Source organism: Halictus rubicundus, unplaced genomic scaffold (assembly GCF_050948215.1).
Source record: "Halictus rubicundus isolate RS-2024b unplaced genomic scaffold, iyHalRubi1_principal scaffold0035, whole genome shotgun sequence".
Classification (NCBI taxonomy): domain Eukaryota; kingdom Metazoa; phylum Arthropoda; class Insecta; order Hymenoptera; family Halictidae; genus Halictus; species Halictus rubicundus.
This window is the reverse complement of record NW_027488576.1, coordinates 331,276-354,224: the sequence shown is the minus strand read 5'-3', so window position 1 is coordinate 354,224 and position 22,949 is coordinate 331,276. Positions and strand designations below refer to the sequence as shown.

The 22,949-nt window shown below is 44.8% G+C and overlaps 2 protein-coding genes across 2 annotated transcripts; both read right to left on the bottom strand.

Annotated features, from left to right (window-relative positions):
• Nucleotides 1–280: 280 nt before the first annotated feature.
• Nucleotides 281–10,638, bottom strand: LOC143363336 (uncharacterized). The gene is made up of 7 exons (XM_076803934.1): nt 10,467–10,638; nt 7,038–7,135; nt 3,789–5,431; nt 2,446–3,742; nt 2,282–2,363; nt 1,530–2,036; nt 281–615 (listed from the first exon to the last, which is right to left on the bottom strand). The coding sequence occupies exons 1-7, from the start codon at nt 10,636–10,638 to the stop codon at nt 281–283; spliced, it is 4,134 nt and encodes a 1,377-aa protein (XP_076660049.1).
• Nucleotides 10,639–21,537: 10,899 nt separating this feature from the next.
• LOC143363335 (uncharacterized) lies at nt 21,538–22,286 on the bottom strand. Its single transcript, XM_076803933.1, has 2 exons — nt 22,149–22,286; nt 21,538–22,023 (listed from the first exon to the last, which is right to left on the bottom strand). Exons 1-2 carry the CDS (start codon nt 22,284–22,286, stop codon nt 21,538–21,540), a joined length of 624 nt encoding a protein of 207 aa, XP_076660048.1.
• Nucleotides 22,287–22,949: the final 663 nt, after the last annotated feature.

Below are 22,949 nucleotides of genomic sequence, written 5' to 3'. Positions count from 1 at the left end.
TTTTACACTTTCCAACCGTCCACCCCCAATTGGTCCTCGTCTTGGCCAATCCTGGATATTTCTTATCACCCAGGGAAGGGAGGAAAATCCCGAAGTAGAGGGAGGATCTACCCTTACGTGGGTTCTTGACTCGATCCTCCCAATCAATTCGACTCCAAGCACGCTAGGGAAAACGACGTTCTCTAGCTGCTCTCTTGTACGCTAGTCGTTCGTATTCGACCGACTCAATCATTGTAAATACAGTCCACTTTCTTAGTTTGCTGTATTTGGTCTTCCTTTATTACACAAGGAAAACTCCTACCATTAGTCGACACATCGCGTGTAAATCAACATCATAGGCTCGAACATCCTTCGGGATAATCACGAGCAACAAACAACCACCAAGCATAGTGAATATCAAATTATGCTTGACAGATATGGATCTGTTATTTTCTGTAGTTTTCGTTTCTTGTAAACTCCTTATCTTCGTTTGTATATAATTTACTTCTTCATTTATAATATTAGTAGTTTCCTTCACGAATCTTATTCTTATTGGCCTGCAATATCCCGGGGATGATGGTACCGGATTTTTCCACGCGACTCCTTTATCAGTGGAATTGATTAATTGTAATGGTACTAACGAACATTGAAATATACTCGCATCAGTATCAGAGCTATTTTCAAATTTTTGTTTATATAGTGACTGCTGTGAACCGTCACACCCCCACTTACTTACCAATTCAAATGTATTGCTATTATTTAAATTACTTACTACCTCTTTTAAATATAGTAATAAGCGGGTTGCCGTATGGTTTAATAAATTTTGTAAGTGTTTGGGAATGGGTGGCTGGGACAGCCTTATCGGAAGGCTTGGAAATTCTAGGCGGATGTTCGGAAACGGTTCGGGCGAAAACTCCGTGCGCGACGATACGATACGTGCGGAAAGGTAGGAGAGAGCACGTGGTCGGTTAGTTTGTACGAGAATTCATGTAACACTTTGTTGAATCACTCTTGTATTTGGTAACAGCAAGGTACACAGTCGAAAATAAATGACACGTGTGATCCACTTGACTGAGTTTGCGATTTACGCGCGATGCGGTACAGATAAACTGTTAAAACGACGGAATCGATTCTCAAGACACGTGGTTGTGCGCCGACGGTTCGCGGAAAAAGAAGGCCGATTCCGGGCATCGCTCGCGGATGTCGTCACTCGCGAGTGCGACGATTGGCTGGTGTGCCGTGGGCTGATTCGCGGAGAGGAACGTGTTCGGGAACTAATTAGCGCCGCGCTCGAGCGCGCGCAGATTGAATTTCGGCGCCGATTCCCAAACACCCCCCCCCCCCCCCGTTGAACGGATACGTTCAACACGGAATTGCCGTGGCGCAAGCGTGGCGATGTTCGCGCGTGCGTGTCTTCTCGGTGGCCGGAACGGGTGATCGGCGGAATCGGCTGGTGTCGCGGGTATTCGGGTGCGGTCGGTCGCCCGCTGTCACACGACGAACTGCGTAGATGCGTTGACATTTTGTGTCGTAGTGATTATATCGCGTACAGGCTTTCCAGAAGTTTTCCGTAAGGCGGTGGATGAGCTGCCATCGGGACAGCCGGTTTTCCGCCAGGTGGAGGACGCTGGCTTCCGGACTCGCGACGAGAGCGGCACCGATTAGGAAATGCCCCGGTGTGAGGACGGAATAATCGTCGAAGCAGTCGGACGTCGATGCTATCGGGCGGGAGTTGAGGCAAGCCTCGACGCGGCAGAGGAAGGTCGACAGCTCCTCAAAGGTGAGGGTATGTGCCCCGATGCACCGTCTAAGGTGGTGCTTGACACTTTTGATCGCTGCCTCCCACAGTCCTCCAAAATGAGGGGCTGCGGGGGGTAGAAAGTGCCACGATACGCCGTCGATCGCGAATTTATTTCGGACATTGGTGTCGCGAGTGGCGGCGCGGTACGCTGCGGTTAGTTCGCGGTTCGCCCCTTGGAAGGTGGTGCCGTTATCGGAGGCCATGGAGCGCGGTATGCCTCTTCGGGAAACGAACCGGTGATAAGCGGCAAGAAATGCTGCAGACGAATAGTCGGAAACCACTTCCAAGTGAATTGCCTTTGTGGTGAGGCATACAAATACGGCTATGTACGCCTTTTTTGATTTGTGCCCCCTTCCACGGGCGGTGCGAACTTGGATTGGGCCTGCGTAGTCGACGCCTGTGTGAACGAGCGCTCTTTCGGTTTTAGTGGTGCGCGAGGCCGGCAGATCCCCCATGAGCTGGTGTGGGATGGCGGCCTTCTCCCGGGTGCATGGAACGCACCCGTACAAGACGGCTCGCACTGTTGCGCGTGCTCGCAAGATCCAATATTCGTGTCGGAGGCACGCGAGGGTGAGCTGCGGGCCTGCATGAAGGTGAGTGAGATGGGTGAGGTGTATTAGGAGGGATAGGAGAGGATGGGAGCGGAGGATGATAGGTTCTTTTGCGGTTTCAGGGAGCTGCGCCTTCGACAGCCGTCCTTTGGCTCGGATGAGCCCGTCAGAATCGAGGTACGGGTTCAAGGATGATAACGGACTCGATTTTGGGACGGTTCCGTGAGCGCCGAGTGTGCGCAGTTCTTGCGGAAAGGTGTCGGCTTGGATCCGCTTGAGCCAGTGGCTTTTTGCGCTGGCGACCTCGTCGGGAAGGAACGCCGTCATTTCGTAGCCGCAAGGTTGTGACCGCAGCCTTTTAATGAATCGCTGTACATACGCGGTTACGCGGATCAACTTCGGCCACGAGGAGTAGCGCGATGCCAAATCGAACGGGTCAGGGGTTGAGACCATGCTGGCGACTGAGACGGGACGCGCTTCGCATTCGGTGTGGTAGGTTGAGTCGAAGGTGCGAATCGGCCAAACCTCGGGGGTTTCTTTGAGCCATGCTGGCCCATGCCACCAGAGTGGGCGACTCTGGAGTTGGCGTGGAGAAATGCCTCGTGAAGCACAGTCGGCGGGATTGTCCTGCGTGGGGACATGGTGCCAGTACACGTCAGGGAGAGTGGTCTGAATTTTGGCGACCCGGTTGGCGAAGAAAGTCTTCCATTTCGCCGGAGATTGGCTGAGCCAGGTGAGGACGATGCTCGAGTCGGTCCAACAGTGGGTTTCGCACTGTTCGCATCGGAGCGATAGGCGTACGAATGCAACGAGGTTGGCTAGCAAGAGCGTGGCACTCAGCTCCAGGCGAGGCACACTGATGGTCTTCACAGGGGCCACCCGTGACTTCGCCACGAGGAGGGCAACTTCGACGCGTCCGTCCCGAAGCACGCTGCTGATATAAACGGCTGCAGCGTAGGCCATAGAGGAGGCGTCGGCGAAGCCGTGAAGACTTCGACTTCGGACCGGGCCAGACGCTATTGGACGAGGGATCTGGGTGGCGGCGAGATCCGGAAGCTGACCGAGATACGTCTGCCACTCGAGGTGAAGCTTATCCGGGATAGGTTCGTCCCAGTCGCACCGTGCCGCCCACAGTCGCTGCATGATCAGCTTGGCCGTGACAACGACCGGAGCGATCCAGCCCAGCGGGTCGAAGAGACGTGCCAGGACTGACAGGACTGCTCTCTTGGTGTTGGTCGGCTCGGTGGGGTGATGGAGCCGAACCTGGAAGCGGTCGAGCGCTGGGATCCACGCGATCCCGAGGATCGGGATCGAGAGGTGGCGTTTGTCGAAATGGTAGGCGGACGATGTAGCGTCCAGCTGGATCACGGGTATGTGTATTACGGAAGTGGTGCTCGCACCGTTCGTCGTCCTTTGACAGGAGACTACATGTTGAGATTTCTTCAATTTCCCAGAACCGTCTGAGGGCTTGGTCGAGCGGCTCAATACTGGCGCAGTGATGGACACCGATGGAAGGTAGGGTTTGAGAGGATGCGATGGGACCGGATAGGATCCACCCGAGAGTGGTATTCTGGGCAACCGGAGTTGCAGGTAAGCCCCTTCGTATGCCTCCGACGATGAGTTGGCTGTATAGATCGGCCCCGATAATCAGGTCGATCGGCTCCGAGCTCATGGGGTTGCTGTCGGCCAGGTCCAGGTCTGAAATATGAGACCAATTAATTTCGGTTCGTTTTCTAGGTGGGACGTAATTAGTGAGCGTTTTCAAGATCACCGCGGTCGTCGAGTACGCAGGTCGATCCTTCATCGCTGGAGAAACGGTGATCCGGACCGTGGAGTGTGCGACGGATTGCGCTTCGCCGATACCGGTGACTCGAATAAGTTGCCGCGTTCGGTTGAGGCGCAGCAACTGAGCGGTCCTCTCCGAAATCAACGTCGCCGCGGAGCCCTGGTCCAGGAGCGCTTGGACGGTGGTACGCCGCCCGTGTTGTGAATGGACCTGTACATGGGCAGTTGATAAGAGCACGCCGTAACGAGTTGGCGAGTCGGAGACCAGATTGGCGCTGATCGTGGGCTTGTTTTCGGAAGCGACGGCCGGGCTTGGGTTGGCGGCGCGCGGATCTTCGGAAACGCGTGGAAAATGCAGGAGCGTGTGATGCCGCTGCTTGCATTCCTTACAATGGTGTTGGCTCGGGCATTGCACGTTCGCGTGTTTTGCCGAAAAACAGTTAATACAACGTCGTCGTGTTTTTATGATGTTGTAGCGATCGGACGGCGATTGGGCGACGAACGCCGGGCACCGATAAATAAGGTGGTTCTGTCGACAAACAGGGCAGGTCACGGTCGAAACAGCGGTTACGTGCGTCGCGAGTGACTTTGCTTTCGGTCGTTTAACGGTCAAAGTTTCGGTTGGAGCGCCAATTTGAATAGGCGCCATTGCTTCGAGCGCTCGCGATCGCGATTCGAGGAACGTGTCGAATTCGGCGTACGTGGGAAACTCGCTCGCGGTTTCGAGTTTGAGCTCCCACGCTTTCCGGGACGATCGATCTAAATTTTGAACGCCGAGGAATACAATAATGTCGCTCCACTGATCGACGGGACGGTTTAGATTTTTGAGCGCTTGCGTGGAGGCATTGATTCGGTCGCGTAGATTACGTAATTCCGGCGCGGATTCGGAGGTTACTTTCGGGAGCGAGAATAACGTGGTAAGGTGCGTCGTGATCAAGCGGCGCTTATTCTCGTACCGCGACGTAATTAACTTCCACGCGACTGCGAAATTATTGTCGGTAATCGGTAGATGAGCGATCGCGTTGCTCGCTTCGCCCTTTAACGACGAGCATAAAAAATGTAACCGGTCAACGTTGGCTAGAGGGGGTTCGTCGATAACCACTGACGTAAAGCGGTCGCGAAAGCTTTCCCAAGCCTCGAACGATCCGTCGAACGACGGCAGCTGGATTCGCGGTAGATGCGCGGTCGGCCTGGACGTTGGTATTGGAGAGGTACTTACTCCTTTGCTGGATGCCGCATCGGCGCTTGTGGTGGTTTTAAGTACCTCTGCGATGAAGTCCGACGCCTCCAGGTAGTTTTCTAAATCAGGGAACCTCTGGGAGGTTGGAGTCAAACGCAGACGCACCCGATGCGAAACCGAGAAGCTACTAGGAGGATGAAACTTCGCGAACGCACCCAATGCGAAATCGGGGAGTCACTAGGTTGGACACGCGGCGAACCCGATATGAAAGGAAGGTGGAAAACTCACAGACGCACCTGATGCAAAATCAGGGAGCTGCTAGGATACGGAAGAACCCAATGCGAAATCGGGGATCCGCTAGGATGGTATAGTTTTCGTGGAAGCACCCAATGCGGCACCGGGGAGCCACTAGGTGGGAGAAATCTTCGTTGATTTGAATTTAAGATTAGTAAGCCTCGTAACTTATATATTTTAATTGATGCAATCCGAGCGGTAAGATTGTATCATGTGGGAACGTTCAATTTTTAGATTAGGATATTAGGCAATAATTAAGGGTTGTGTATTACGCGAGTTAACAAACAAGACAAATATATTCTGATTTAAGATAATTACAAATGTTGTTGTTTGTGTCGCGAGTGAATGTACAATTTGAGAATTTGTTACCTATGATGCACGGTGTTGACGCACTGGCAATGCGGGGCTAGATAGCGATTGTTGAATGCCAAATAGAATATATACCGAACTAACGGAATCTATAAGGTTACGAATTGATTCGAAAGGGACTTTAACCCGATCTCACTAGAATTGACACGACGTGACTGCACGAGTACTGAACCGCGTCTGAATCTTGACTGAACCGCTTCTCAACTGAACCAAAGAGGATGAAAACGAATGGGTTTATATACCTTGAAAATGAAAGGGGTACTCTGTTTAAGATTTGATGTCGCGTAGGGTCACAGTCACATTTTTTGTCACTTCTAATGAAAAGCAGGCCTCAGTTAGATTTTCGTTGAAAGGGGTTAATGAAGGTTATCCGGGCTATTTCCTATCAGAATATTGATTAACGGATGCCAGAAGGGAGTGTCTAGAGATTTTGATATAAAGAAGGCATACAGTATCTTTCGTTAATAAAAGGGGCCTGTTGGGACGCTTTTCGTTCTCAGAAAAGAGATTAGAAATTCTAATCGAAATAAACGTGGAGAACGTCTCCATACGTAACATCCTCGAAAATAGTAATTGGTTCCTTTATGTCTATTTTTATACTCGATAACAAAGATTTTATCCAACAAGCTTCTTTAATCCCTTCATATAACGCCATATACTCAGTTTCAGTTGAGGAAGTTGCAACTGAGTTTTGTTTCCTTGTATTCCAACAGATCGTATTCATCTCAAACATTTTCAAAATTGTGTATCCAGTCGTACTCTTCCTGTCGATTTCATTACCTGCCCAATCAGAGTCTACACAACCAGTCAATATAGTTTTGTAATCATTTCTTTTATAAATTAAACGGTATCTTAACGATCCTTTCACATATCTTAAGACCCTTTTTAGATTCTGCCAGAGTGCCTTATTATTTTTATTTTGATATCTGCTAAGCAAGTTCACAGCGAAACATAAATCAGGTCGCGTGCATAGCATAGCATACATTAAGCAGCCAATAAGGTTCCTACATGGTACATCAAAATATTCATCCGAATCTAAGGCTGTGTAGTCTAATTTTGCAGGCAATGGAGTACTTACACTATTACACTCACTCATTTTGTACTTCTGCAAAACATTCTGTAAATAGATACTTTGATCTAGAGTGATTATATCGTCTTTTCTTTCAATGTTTATTCCTAGGAATAATCTCATTTCGTTCATATCTGTCATTGAAAAATTCTTTTTTAAATAATCTTTAAAGTTTTTTAATGTGCTTCTATCGTATGTAACTATTAAAAGATCGTCAACGTACAAAATGACATATATATTTTTACAAATATGATTCCTATCGAGGAAATATAAACAGCGATCTACAGAAGAGTTTTGAAAACCATGGTTTTTGAGAGTGACTTCAAAAAGTTGAAACCAGCCTCTGGCCGATTGTTTTAAGCCATATAATGCTTTATTCAACTTGCATACTTGATTTTCTTGCGCTTGAATACCTTCTGGTACACGCATATAAATCTCCTCTTTCAGTAGACCATTCAAAAAGGCTGTCTTAACGTCCATTTGGTGAATTAATAAATTATACTGATTTGCAAAGGCCAAAAGCATTCGAAAAGTTGCAATGCGAGCTACAGGCGCAAAGGTCTCATTATAGTCTAATAAATGTTGTTGACTAAAACCTCTTGCAACCAATCTCGCTTTAAATTTGCATGGATTTCCTTTTTCATCCATTTTAATGCTAAAAACCCATTTGCAATCAACTATATTTTTATTATTTGGACGGGGAACTAGGTTCCACGTATTGTTATATATTAGGGAGTCGATTTCATCTTTTATCGCTTTCTCCCACTGAATCTTATCATCACGGTCTTTTATCTCACTATACGATTTGGGAACTTCACAAGTTGTTACGAGTGCATAAGCATGATAATCATTATAATTTATATGAGGTTTGACTTTAATTCTTGCACTTCTTCGCGAACCACTTTCAATAGAGTCAATTTGAGCATTAGTGTTTTCGATATTCCTTTTATCAGACACTATTGTTTCGCTCCTTTGACTTTTGCTGATTTCTTTTTCTTCATCAGCTTCTTGTGATTTTATTGCTACGATACTTTTTTCTTCAAAGTTATTTGTGTGTACAAAAGGTCTTGAATTTTTTAAATTAATCTCATAAAAAATGACATCACGGGCTATCATGAATTTTCCTGTATTCGCGTTTAATATTTTATACCCGTTTTTCTCATAGCCTATAAATATCCCTTTAAACGATTTCTTATCAAATTTACTTTCTCTATTTTTGTCGTGCACGTAGACGGTGCTACCAAAAATTCTTAAACGATTTAATTTTGGTTTCCTATTATGCCATAGTTCAAAAGGAGTTTTTTTCTCCGCGATGGCTTTACTTGGAGACATATTAATTAAGTGGGCTGCTGTTAATATTGCCTCTCCCCATAGCTCTTTGTTTAAAACAGCACCATGAATCATGGCGCGAGCTTTTTCTAATAGAGTTCTGTTCATTCGTTCTGCTATGGGATTTTCCTGGGGCGTATGCGGAACTGTCAATTGATATTGAATACCCTTTTGTACGCAAAAAGCTTTGAATTCATTTGATAAGTATTCTGTCCCATTATCGCAATTCAAATTTGCGATTTGTAAACTGAAGTGTGATTCAGATTTAGCTACAAAGTCTTGAAAAACTTTGAACACTTCAGATTTAAACGCGATGAGATAAACGACCGTGTAATGTGTAAATTCGTCAATGAATGTAACAAAATAACTTTTATCGTCGATTGTTTTTGGTTTAATTGGTCCACATACATCAGAGTGGACGGTAAACAGAGGTCTAGTTATGTGAGTCCTGTCCCTTCCTTTTGAGAAAGGCAGACGCGCTTGTTTTCCGTACACACAAGCTTCACATAAATCCTGTGTAGGATTAATTCTGTCTATTAATTTCTTACCAACGATTAAATCATTCTGTTTCACTTTAACGAATTTAGAACTCTCAATATGACCCAAACGTCCATGCCACAATTTGTATGTGTTTGGTACTACGATATTATTTGCATATGTTTTATCACACATAGTTTTATCAATAGTAAATGTTACACATATTAAATTTTGTGCTGACTTACCAGTGAGTATGGTCTTACCACCTTTCGTTACTGTAACATTGCCAGTTTCGCTAAAAATGACTCTCATTCCGGCTTCCTGGATTCGGCGAACGGATAGTAGGTTGTTTGGGACATCGGGTACGTATAATACATTCTCCAGAACTCCGGTAACTCCTAGATTTGTCGTTATTTTAATCGAACCAATCTTCGTTGCCGTGATAACTTCTCCTTTCTTTGCAATTGACACATGAATGGGCTTCTTCAATGTTGATAAAATCACGAAAAAATCCATTTCATTAACCAAGTGATCTGTAGCACCTGAGTCCAATATAAAGTCTATTTCAGCAGAATCATTTGATCTTTTATTATTTTTTATTTGAACTCCTGTCAACTCCTGTCGCTCTTCAGCCGTAGAATTCTTTTTGTAATAGTAGCAGTCTTTCTTTTCGTGGTTTCTTCTGCCACAATAATCACATTTTTTATAATAGTTTTTGTTAAATCCTTTATTTCTTTTAAAACTTGTCTTAAATTTTTTATCTTTCTTTATCCTCTCATTATCCCTTTTTGTTTCTATATGCAATACTTTTGAACTTGTTTCACTTTTCTCGTTTCGTAGTTTCACTTCATAATCTAGCAATTTAATTTTTACAAATGCGAGGCTTAGATTTTCGTCTGATTGGGTTTGGATTGCGGTGACAAGTGGATCGTATGAATTTGGTAATGTTAATAATAATCTGGCTACTTTACTCATCTCAGACAGTGTTTCTCCCGCAGAGTGTAATTCCACTATCATTTCGTCGAAAAGTATGAAATGTTTTGAAAGTGGTATATCTTCCTTAAATTTAAAACACAATAACTTCTTCTCGACAGAAATTTGAGTTGCGAGGCTTTTTGTTTGGTATATCGCATCCAATTTGTTAATTATATCCCTAGCCGTATCTGTCTCCGTTGCGAAACATAACATTGAATCTGTTAAGTATTCAATAATTAATCCCGTAGCAATTCTCTCGCAACGCATCCAATCTTTTCCCGGGGTCTCTGGGCGATCCAAGTCCAAAACATTCAGTGCATCCTCTTCTGCTATTAATGCCCGAATTCTGTATTTCCAGACGCAATACTTTTCCCCATCGAAGGGGTTGATGTTTCGCTTTGTCTTCTTCGTGTCTGCACTCATTTTCACAGTATCACACGTCTCTGTAGCGACGTCGTCGCTACCACGTTCCGGGGAATTTCGCATCCCATTTTCATAAAAGCGATTGTCAGAATTTTTACCTGGGCCCGGTACGTGCCTGCTCATAATGAGCCCCCCGACTCATCTGGCAGCCAGACTTTTCCGGGCCGATATCGTCCCGCCAGCGAGTGTCCTTGGTCCGTGACGAGCCCAGCTACCTCAGGTACTTGTACATACCTGATAGCTGGCCTCGCACGACCAAGGGTTTTCCCGCTAGCCTTCGTCTATCCCTTTTTCCGCGGGACACTCTGTCCTTTCTTAAGGACCCAATAAATAGACCTCCGAAGGCGTCGGAGGCATTCATTACTTCGCATAACGCCGACGAGAGTAGTCGTTCGGTCTCCGTCATCTTTTCTACGATCCGTGATCACCGATGTACGTTTTTCCATACGTCCGTGTAAATAGCCCTGTAAATAGTCTTTGTAAATAATATCTTTGCAGAATAAACTTCGCATTAAACAATAGATCGTGGTGAGGTTTCCGTGGTTATTTCATTATCGTACCTACCACCTCATCTCTTTCACGTTCACTTTTCATCAAACTTATTTTAATTTACAATTGCCACTTCACTAACAGTCTCTCTATGATTTTTATATATATTTCTTTTATTTAGAAACTCTCACAAAAATTACTTTAACTATGTGCCTGGGCCCATAACCTATTGGTTATGGGAAGCAAGGTATTTATTTAGAAAGAATAAAACACAGATATGATTTTGTACGATATTTAATCGATGTTTCCTCTACTAAGGCTAGGCTTAGACTGACTGACTTCGGCAGCTCGTCGATACGTTTTGAGAACGATAAACATCTCAATGGGACACGTCGGCGGATCAAAAGAAGCGCGGCTCTGTCTTTGATTCGATACCTAAAGATACCGAGAGATACAATGTAGCGAGATACATATACAACAGTTCCTGGAGCCGTATTATATACAATTTCTGTACATATATCTATAGGAGGTGCCTGGAAAACGCGAGTACTCAACAGGACACATCACAGCTATCATCATACCCCCCCCCCCCACCCCATTGCCTACACTATAAGACTATAAGAATATACCTAAATATACTAGAATAAACCACAATATACTAGAATATGCCAGAACATACCATAACATACCAGAATATATCAGAATGTACTTAAATATACTAGAATATAGTAGAATACACTAGAATGTACCATAATATAACAGTATATACCACAATATCCCAGAATATACTAGAATATACTAGAATAAACTAAAATATACCAGAATATACCATAATATACCAGAATACACCATAATATACCAGAATATACCAGAATATACCAGAATATGTCAGAATATACCTGAATATACTAGAATATACCAGAATATACCATAATATACGAGAATATATCAGAATGTACCTGAATATACTAGAATATACATAAATATACGAAAATATACCATTACATAACAGAATATACCAGAATATACCACAATATACTAGAATATTCCAGAATGTACCAAAATATACTGGAATATGCCATAATATACCAGAATATATCAGAATATACCAGAATATGTCAGAATATACCTGAATATACTAGAATATACCAGAATATACTAGAATATACTAGAATCACCTAAAATATACCAGAATATACTAGAATATACATGACTATAAAGAATATACTATTACATAACAGAATATAACAGAATATACCACAATATACTAGAATATACCAGAATGTACCAAAATATACTAGAATATACCAGAATATAGGACTCGGTTAGAGGGCGTGGATGTGTGTGGAAGGTGTGAGATATAGTGTAAGAATTTTTGCGTTTAATACAGAGAGGTGTTGTTTAAATAGGTAAATATTAGGGTAGGTAGGATTTAGAGATTGAGCAGTTAGAGTGCGAATAAAGATTTCGAAACAAACGGTAAGTTAAGCGAAGCCAGAGCGGTAGTAAAGAGGCAGAGAGGATTGAGATTAGGACGCGCGACAACGTGACAGGTAAGGCCGGTCGGTAAAGAAGGCAGCACAGAGAAAAAAAGTGAAAGAGAAAGAGTAAAAGTGAGTGGTAAGGAAGGTCGGTAAGGAAGGCAGCGCAGGAGAAGAAAGAAAAGTGAAACGGAAACGGAAAGAGAAAACATATGGAAACTGGAGAAGGAGGGGTGAGGAAATTTGGGGAAAAGGAAGAAGACCCAGGCAGGGAAAAGAAAACAGGAGACAAGACAGACGAGATACAGAAAATAGAGAAGAGAAAAAGGGATAGAGCCATGGGAGAAAAACACAGTATTAGAAAGATAACTGAGTTATGGGGGAAAGGAAATCATAAAGAGCCAGAAAAGGAAGATAACGAGGAGAATCAGGCTATAAAAAGGATAGACTTGAAAAAAACACCACAGAAGGAAATAGAAAAAGGGGAGGGAGAACAAACACAAGGAATGGTGAATATAATAGTGATGAGAATGGAGAGCCTGAAAAATGAAATAATACAAGGAAGAGAAGGACTGGAAAAAGAAATCAAGAAGGAGATAAAGGGTCTGGCCACCAGAATAGAAGCAATGGAATGCCGCTGGAAAAATAAGGAAGAAGATATATGTATGAAGATGGAGGAAATGCTGCAAAAATGGGAGGAACAAGAGCGGGAAGAAAGGCAGAGAAGGGAAAAAGAAAAGGCAGAATTCATGGGGGAAGTCTTAAGAAGAGTGGAAGAAAGGATAGAGAAAGTGGCAGAACAGGGAAAGGAATTTAAATCAAAGAACGAGAACGCGACGACGTGGGAAGAAATAAAGAAAATTAAAAGGAAAATGTCAGAGCAAGATAGGAGAGCAAGGAAAAATAATGTAGTCATTAGAGGGTTAAAAGTAAGGGAGGAGGATGTAAAGGGAGGAGTCGAAACATATTTAAAAGAAGAATTTCAGATAGAAGGAGGGGTGAATACAGTGGAGTCCAGAGGAAAAGAGGAGTCCAAAATTCTAATAGTGGAAATGAAAAACTGGGAGATAAAACAGGAGATAATGAAGAAGAAGAGTAAGATAAGAAACAAGAAAATATACATAGACCACGACCTGACGGAAGAGGAGAGGAAGGTGCAGAGTATGATAAGAAAGAGAGCATGGAAGGAAAGAGAAGAGGGGAGGATAGTGAAGGTAGGTTACAGAAAGATCTGCATTCAGGGAAAATGGTATAGTTGGAACGAGGAGAGGGAGGAGCTACACGAGAGCAAGGTTTTTCGAGAATAGCCTTACGGGTAGAAAAAGGTAGGCTTGGAAAAGGGAAGGGAAAAGAGAAGAATGCCAAAATAAGTAGAAACAAACAAAACACAGAAACGTGGCAACGCATGGGGGGAGAGGAGACAGAATATAGGAAAAACGAAGACAAAGGTACAGAGAATAACAAAGGGAAAATTTTATTCTGGAACGTAGCAGGTATAGTAAAAAAGGATAGAGAATTTTGGAAATTTGTGCAAGGATTTGACTACGTAGGATTACTAGAAACCTGGGTGGATCAGAGGAAATGGGAAACACTAAGGAAAAATCTGCCAAAAGGGTACGAATGGAAGTGTCAAGCGGCGATTAAGGAAAAAAAGAAGGGGAGGCCGCGGGGGGGGGGGGGAATAATAACAGGAGCAAGAGAGTGTTGGGAGACATTGGAGGTGAATGATAAAGTACAGGGCCTGGTAGGAAGGAAAATAGGTGTGGGAGAGGAAATATGGAATGTATGGGCGGTGTATAGCAACCAGGAGATGGACAGAATAGCAAAAGCGGTAGAAGAACAAGTGGATCAAACAGCAGGCGAAGTGGTTCTTATGGGCAGGGACTTCAATGCGAGGATAGGAGAACAGGGAAGTTTATATAATGGAGAGTGGGAAGAAGAGCAGGAAAGGAGGAAATCGAAAGACAAGGTGAAAAACGGACAGGGAGAAGAAATGTTACGAATGACAGAAGAAAGAGGGTTACATATTTTGAATGGGAGTAAAAGAGGCGATAAAGGGGGAGAGCTCACCTATATAGACAGGAAAGGGGTGTCGGTTGTCGATTATGTAGTAGCCAACTCAAAAGGGTGGGATAGGATAGAAAAACTGGTGGTAGGAAGTAGGACGGAGTCCGACCACCTTCCGCTAGAAGTAGAGGTTACAGCAGGAGGAGGAAAGTATCGAGAGGAGGAGCAAGTGGAAAAAGAGGTAATAAACTGGGATATAGGAGCGATTGAGAGATATAAAGAGAGAACAGGCGAAAAGGTATATACACAGAATGAAAGGACAACAGAGAACTGGGAAGAGCTGAAGACAGCGGTGAAGGAGTCGATGGAATCAAGAAGAGTAAGAAGGAAGAAATGGAAGATAGGATGCAAATATTGGTGGGACAGGGATTGTACTAGAGAGAAGAGGAAAGTGAGTAGATGCTACAGAAGGTGGAAAGAGGGTAAAGTGGATAAGGAAGTTTACCTGAAAGAAAAAGCGGACTTCAAAAAATTTTGCGAAAGTAAGGAAGCAATGAGAAAACAGGAAGAGAAAGAAAAAATTAGGAAGGCAAAAGAAGAGAGGCAAATTTGGAAATACATCAATAAAGAAAGGAAAAGGAAATCGAGTAACGAAAACAAGATACAAATAGAAGTATGGAGAAAACATTTCAAAGAACTATTGGGAGGAGCAGATGAAAGACTAACAGGGGAAAAGAGAGAGCACGTACCAGCGGTAGAAGATGAAGAGAGCTTGTCAGAGAAGGAGCTGGAGGAACAAATAGGAAAACTGAAAAAGAAAAAAGCCCCGGGAGGAGACAGCATCCCGAACGAGGCATGGGGGTATAGTGAGGGAGGGACAAGGATGAAATTAAAAGAGGTAATTAGGAAAGTATGGGCAGGGGAAGGCTTCCCGGAGGACTGGAAGAAGGCGGTAATAACCCCCCTGTACAAAAAGGGAGATGAGAACAATCCTGGAAATTACAGAGGGATAAGTTTACTATGCACGGCTTATAAGATATATGTTTCACTGCTCAATGAAAGATTGAAAAAGGACATAGAGGACAAAGGAATTTTACCAGATACGCAAGCCGGATTTCGGAGACACAGAGGGACAATAGATAACGCATACATCCTGCAACATGTGGTGGAGAGGGAGCTTAAAAAGAGGGAAGGTAAGGTTTACGCCATGTTCGTGGACCTAAAAGCGGCATTCGACACGGTAAAAAGGAGAAATATGTGGGAAGTGATGGAGAAGTGTGGAGTAAGAAAGGGGTTAACTGAAAGAGTAAAGGAGGTGTATGAGGAAACGGTGAACGTTGTGAGGACAAGTAAGGGGGAATCAGGGGAATTCTGGACGGGAGAGGGACTCAGGCAGGGTTGCCCGCTCAGTCCGACCCTGTTCACAATATATATAGCCGACATGGAGGAAGAATTCAGGAAAGGACTGGTGGGAGGAATAAGAGTGGGTGAAGAAAGATTCTGGTCCCTAGCCTATGCAGACAATGTGGTGGCAGTAGCAAGTAAAGAGGGAGATTCGAAATGCATGATGAAGAGGCTGGAAAGGTACTTAGACAAAAAGGAATTGACGCTAAACACGGAGAAGACTAAAATAATGATTTTTAAGAGAGGGAGAGAAAAAAAGAAGAAAGCTGCATGGAACTGGAAGAGGGAAACGGTAGAGGAAGTCAAGGAATTCTGTTATTTAGGAATAAAGTTTGAAAGCAACGGAAAGATAGCAGGTCACGTAAAGGAAAGGATAAAGAGAGCGAACGTGGTCCTAAATCAAGTATGGGGAATCGGCGAAAGGAAATTTAAAAATAATTTTAAAATGAGAATGTTTCTCTTTGATACGTTGGTACTGGGGGTACTCCTATACGGGGTAGAGCTATGGGGCTTTAAGGAGAGAACAGAAGTAGAAAGGATTCAGCTGAAATATATAAAGTGGACACTTGGTTTGGACGTGCGTACTCCAGGATACTTGGTACTGGAAGAAACAAAAAGGGCGAGGCTTAGAGTAAAGGCAGGAATTAGGGCATGGAAATACACGGAAGGAGTAAGAAACAGAGCAGGGAGGAAGATAGTCAAGGAATGTCTGAAGGAAAAGGAATCAGGGAAAGTTCAGGGCGAAAGCGGGAAAGAAAGGGAGGAATACTTAAAGACAAACGGATGGAGCCAAGCAGGGGTGGAAGAGATGATAAGGCTAGAGATGGAGGTAGCGGAGAGGCTAAAGGAGAGAGACATTGAGGTACAACGGCAAGAACAATATACAAGGATAGAGCAGTCAAAATATAACAAAAGGTACAAGTTTATAAGAGTGGCAGAGTTACCAGAATACCTAAGTAAGGAGGGAAGAGGGGAAAGTCAAAAGTTAGTAGCCCAAGTAAGATGCGGAAATGCAGAAAATTGGAACAAATACTGGCTGGGAGACAAAGCAAGAGGATGCGACCTGTGTGGGGACAGGTATGGCAATCTGGAGCATCTAACAAGAGAATGCAGGGAAATGGAGGGAAGGATCAGGATGGAGGACATAGTGAGTGGGAGGATAGATTCAAATGTTGAAGCGTGGCTTCAAAAGCTCAGAAAGAAGAGAGATAAGCGAGCAGAAATATAAAGGTAATATAAGGAAGCGTAAACCAAAGATAACAGAGTAGGAAATGGTGCAATAATCGGAATAAGAATAGGAACAGGCAGAATATAGGTAGAGTAGTCAGGGTAGGGATGGGTGAGTCGAAGAGAGGAGGGGAGAGAGAGAGAGAGAGAGAGAGAGAGAGAGAGAGAGAGAGAGAGAATCAATGCGTGGTGTCACGGGACCCGCGTTTTCCGACCCGTCCGACGGACGAAAACCCGGGCCACCACGGGTTAGGTACGTTCGGCCGCGCGGAACGTGTTTCGCCCGGTGACAAACGGTATCCCGTAGGTTCGACTTTTTCCCCGACGGAAGACTTTACCGGGTTCGGGACTCGAAACGGGCGCCAGACACTCGCAAGTGTCACACGAACAATTTCGAAGATAACGCGAGACGCTAATTCCGAAATCGAGCAGACGAGAGCCGCGCGAGGGCCTGAATAGCGGCAGCCTGGGCCAGGATTCTACGCGGAGGGAATGCGGGACGTTTCCCGCGGCGGAAAGGTTTCTCACGAAAGAAAGATAGACGAGACTGGGCTTCGACTTTACATTTATTAATCTTGCTGATTACAGAAGGCTGCCGGGACGACCCGGCAGCGATGGAAACGAAGCCCGCGCGGTATTGTACAATGGTTCGACAGTTGGACGGTCGCTCGCGCTTATTTCTCCCGATTCTACTTTCCTACGCGTCGAACCCGATCGTGGGCGCGATGTACGGCAGCTACGAGTGGCAATTAGCCGGTCGAGAAGCGACCGGGTTCCGATGGTATACGCGGCAGCAAATTCGAAATGACTGTGGCCGTCGGAATTAGCCGGAAACAGCGATACGGTTTTCGTTGCATCGTCCCACCGTGGGACGTCCCCAGATTGGATTCGCCAAAAATCGGTAACGATACGGGGCCCCCGTCCGTTCACCGACCGATGGCCTCACCCCCTTCTCGATTCTATTCGGATCGCGATTCACGGCGAGCGAGGTCACGTCTTAAATTCGACTCGAAGTCCGGCCGATTCGCAAAAACGCTACCGAGCCAACGCGAAAATTATAAGGGTGCGGAAAAAACCTGGTCGGCACTTACCACGCGGCACGTGGCTTCCTAGTCGCTTCGGTCTCTCTTGACGGCAGCTCTGGGCTCCCTAGCGGCTTGGATTCTCCGGAATTCGGCAGCTCTTTCAATGCCTACCCTCGGCAGCGGTGACGATGTTCGAAATTACTTTATGATTGACGCACTGGTAAAGCGACTAACCCGGACTCGTTTCGGCAGCACAGTGCCCTACTTCGCGAAGACTCGCCAACGCGGAAGCGAGGCGTCCCCCACTATCCTACTCTTCCCTGCTCCCGCGCGACGCTCGAACCTATCGCTAGCTTTCGCGCGTCAGGGCCGCGTCCGGCGGTACGGGGCCCTCGGCTACGGATCTATCGGCTAACGCTTTCTTGGTGACCCGCGTTGATTGGCCGCTTCCCTTGGAGACAGACAGCGTGCCATTCCCTCGACGGGTGCGTGTAGCTTTTCGGGACGAGGCGGCGACGAGGTCAGGAGGATGTACGCCTCAGACCCGTAATTCCTCGGCGGCGCCTCCGGGTTGGTAGGCCCGGGCTCGGTGTCCTTCTCGTTGGCTTCCTGCAGGGCGTCCTCCGTAGCCGTCCCCTGAACATTTTCCCTCCGGATTTTCCGCGTTCCTGGGAGCTGGGAAAAGGATCCGGGTCCCCCTGGGACCCGGCCACGGTCCTGCAACTTCGTGTCGCGCCAAGTGGCGCGGCATTCAAACCGCGTCAATATCCAATCTGGGATCTCGGACGCTCCCAGGGAGGTTGATCACGACCACCGTTATCGCGGGGGTGCTGCCCAAGGGCGGCCCGGTCTTTCGATCTAAGACCTGAGGGACGTGGACAACTTTGCCACGTCACAGTGGATAAGATAGTTATTTTTTGTAATCATAAGTTATTGTAAACCGAGTCCAATTCTTGGCCGTAAGGCTGAATAAAGCAATATTATTATTATTATTATTATTATATACCAGAATATACCATAATATACGAGAATATATCAGAATGTACCTGAATATACTAGAATATCCTAAAATATACCAGAATATACTAGAATATACCACAATATACTAGAATATACCAGAATATACCGTACTATAACAGAATATAAAAGAATATACCAGAATATACTAGAATATACTAGAATATCTTAAAATATACAAGAATATACGAGAATATACCAGAATATGTCAGAATATATCCGAATATACTAGAATATACTAGAATACACCAGAATGTACCAAAATAAACTAGAATATGCCAGAATATACTAGAATATTCCACAATATACTAGAATATACCAAAATACACCATAATACAACAGAATATACCAGAATATACCAGAATATATTAGAATAAACTAGAATATCCTAAAATATACCTGAATATACTAGAATATACCACAAAATAATAGAATATACCAGAACATACCATAATATAACAGAATATACCAGAACATACCAGAATATACTAGAATATTCTAGAATATCCTAAAATATACCAGAATATACTAGAATATACATGACTATAAAGAGTATACCACAATATACTAGAATGTACCAGAATGTACCAAAATATACTAGAGTATGCCAGAATATACTAGAATATACCACAAAATAATAGAATATACCAGTGTTTGGGATTGGCTGCGCGTGGCGTCAGATCTCGAACGCGAGATCCACCGCGCCGCCCCACTATTGGCAGGTGCTCTTGTCGCCGCGAGATCGACGGTCGATCGATGACGAATCGTGCCATAGGCTGTCGCCGCCGGATCGATTATCGACGCCGCTACTAGAATCCTATTGGCCCGGGTTCAAATTCTGCAAATCATCGTTCCGGCGGTGATAGAAAAACCGCTCGCGACTCGCCAACGATCAGATCGTCTGTTCATCTCAAACCGTTAGCATGGCGAAACAGTTCTCTCTAAAATCGTTAATTAGTAGTTCAGACGTCGCGCGTCGTGAGACCGGTCTAGCTACATCGATTCGGTTTCGGGATTCTCCTCAGCTCAGCTGAGAATAATCATAATTCATTTGTTTCATACATTTATTGCGATTTGAAGTCCAACCGTGCAGTTGGCTTCACCCTGTACATACTCTTTGTAAAGTTCGTAAGTGACGATCCGCTAGACGGTAATAAAGTGCTCGTCTCGTACAGCATAGTTTATTTTCCGTCCCAATCCGTAACAATCAGAATATACCATAATATAACAGAATATACCAGAATGTACCAAAATAAACTACAATATGCCATAATATAACAGAATATAAAAGAATATACCAGAATATACTAGAATATACTAGAATATCTTAAAATATACCAGAATATACCAGAATATGTCAGAATATACCTGAACTTACTAGAATATACTAGAATACACCAGAATGTACCAAAATAAACTAGAATATGCCAAAATATACTAGAATATTCCACAATATACTAGAATATACCAAAATACACCATAATACAACAAAATATACCAGAACATACCAGAATATACTAGAATATTCTAGAATATCCTAAAATATACCAGAATATACCAGAATATACATGACTATAAAGAATATACCATTACATAACAGAATATAACAGAATATACCACAATATACTAGAATATACCAGAATGTACCAAAATATACTAGAGTATGCCAGAATATACTAGAATATACATTGTTCAACCTGGAGCCTCACGTGAAATTTAGGGGGATCAACTGAATGTCGTTGATTCGTAAGGTGGTCGAGAGATGCTCTAGGAATTCCTTCCTTAGTGGGAGAATCGGTAGAATAGACGGTATTTGTTGAAGAAAGTTGAGATTTGTATTAAATAGCTCGATTGAGCAGTCTAAATATATTCTCAATGAAACACGGTACAAAAGAACGCACGGGAGATTTTCACCTTCGCGATAACAAAGCGGTACACGCACGCGGCGGTTACGCAGTCTCAAATAACGAACCGCAAGTGTTACGAAAATCTCTATCGGAATCGAGAGTGACGGAGAAACGAGACAGAATGCACGGAATCGAAAATGACCGAAAGCTAAGTTATGCGCCTCGCTTGGCCTAACGCGTGCGGTTCAATCTACGTCTAATACACGACTCGTCTTCGCGGTAACGCGCGAGCACACGCGTCGCCGGCGAAGTGACGAATTCGGTGACTACCGAATTTGTCCGTTTCGTCGAATTCAAAACGTCTCCAACGGCAGAACGTACACGGAGCACACCAAACAAACAGTTTTCAGTTCCCCAAGGATTCCGTGTCAAACCCGTTACGTCCGTGTCCTACACTACATACACAGTGTGTCTAACAACACCGCCCGCCTTGCGAGAACACGCAACCGTATGATCACGCGTAAAAAAGAACAATAGAGAAATTAAATCTGTAATTTACAATAACTGTTTAACGCTTATAACTATATGCAAGTCGACATCATTCATCGATAGGTAATTTACAAATACGGGTGATGGGCCGTCGGTATGTCGATGACTTCGTACGCACGTCCACCACTCGTGTGTTCTCGTCCTTTCCTGGATAAGTTGCGATAATTCGACCTAATTCCCAACGATTAGGCGGTAACAAGGGATTTTCGACGAGTACAATGTCGTTTTTCGTTATCTGCTGCTTTTCCGTATTCCACTTCTATCGGGTCTGCAATTCCTGCAAGTATTCGCGAGACCAGTGTTTCCAGAGCAGTTCGTGGAATTTCTGCAACGTTCTCCAACGAGTGAGACGCGATATCGGTACGTCCGCGACTGAAGAGGTTGGTCGCGTGTTTAAAGGACTACCCGTTAAAAAGTGTCCTGGAGTCAGTATTTCGAGACAGTCGGCATCGTCTCGAATACGTGTAAGCGGTCGCGAATTTAACGTTGCCTCGACTTTGCACAGCAGCGTCTCCATTTCTTCGGCGGTAGGTGTGAAGGTACCTATAATCCGACGAAGATGGTGTTTGACGGAGCGAACGGCTGCTTCTTGCATTCCTCCGAGATGCGGTGCGCCCGGTGGATAAAAAGACCAGTTGATCTTCAGGTCTGCACATCGGTCGCGTAGTTCCGGAGATTGGCAAGCCGTGACAAAGTCTCCAGCTCCAACGAAATTCGTCCCGTTGTCCCGCGTCGGGAAATGAATCTGTCGAAGGTTGCCAAAAATCCTTCCGTCGAATAGGAATGGACGAGTTCAATGTTTATCGCATGAGTCGCAAAGCAAATGAAGACGGCGATATACGTCTTGTGAGCTCGTTTCCCTCGACCCACAGCTTCTCGAACTTGGTAAGGTCCCGCGTAGTCCACGCCAATGTTCTCGAAGGGTCGCGATGGTCGGCATCGAGACGGTACAAGGTTCTGCATCAGCTGAGTTGCAGTTTTGCTCGCCAACGCGCGCATTGGACGCATTTATGTATTAATTTTCGCGTGGTGTTTCGAATCCCGAGTATCCAGAATCGTTGACGTACGGTATGGATCGTAAGCTGCATGCCGCCATGCAACGTTATGCGATGCGTATACGCGATTATTAGATCGGATACAATGGTCTTCGGTAAAATTATGGGATGTTTCGTATCCCACGCGAGGAAGGAATTTTGAAGCCTACCGCCCACTCGTAGAATCCCTTCTGCGTCGATAAAAGGGTTGAGCGGTAGGAGAGGGGAGCGCTTGTTAATGGGCTTACCCTTTAATAGCATGCTAATTTCCGCCGCGAAGAATTGGTGTTGTGTATAGCGAAATATAACTTGTTCCGCGTCTCTTAATTCTAACGCGGTAAGGTAAGAATGCACTGACCCGGGTTTCGAACGTAGTTTGTTTATAAACCGTTTGAAGTAAGCGATTACCCGTACTAGCGTGGTCCATCGCGAAATTCTCGAAAATACATCCCAAATTTCGACATTTGTGGCAACGTGAGACGCGCTCGACCTGTATTCCTCATTTGTGTCAACGATTTTTTGCACTGGCCAATGCTCTTCGGTGTCGCGGAGCCCCGACGGTCCCTCAATCCAAAATTGCGAAGAGAGTAAGTCCTCCGCATTCGCGCCTCGAGAATTTAAATCCGCGGGGTTATCG

What these genes read in the sequence shown, in the direction of transcription:
- LOC143363336 (XM_076803934.1), bottom strand. Translation starts at nt 10,638, where the DNA reads ATGACGGAGACCGAACGACTACTCTCGTCGGCGTTATGCGAAGTAATG. An exon ending in CTCGACCAAGCCCTCAGACG is followed by an intron (nt 3,743 to 3,788) that starts GTTCTGGGAAAT and finishes CTCCTGTCAAAG; the next exon opens with GACGACGAACGGTGCGAGCA. An exon ending in AGGCGCAGCTCCCTGAAACC is followed by an intron (nt 2,364 to 2,445) that starts GCAAAAGAACCT and finishes ACCTTCATGCAG; the next exon opens with GCCCGCAGCTCACCCTCGCG.
- LOC143363335 (XM_076803933.1), bottom strand. Translation starts at nt 22,286, where the DNA reads ATGCGTCCAATGCGCGCGTTGGCGAGCAAAACTGCAACTCAGCTGATG. An exon ending in CTTACCAAGTTCGAGAAGCT is followed by an intron (nt 22,024 to 22,148) that starts GTGGGTCGAGGG and finishes AACCTTCGACAG; the next exon opens with ATTCATTTCCCGACGCGGGA.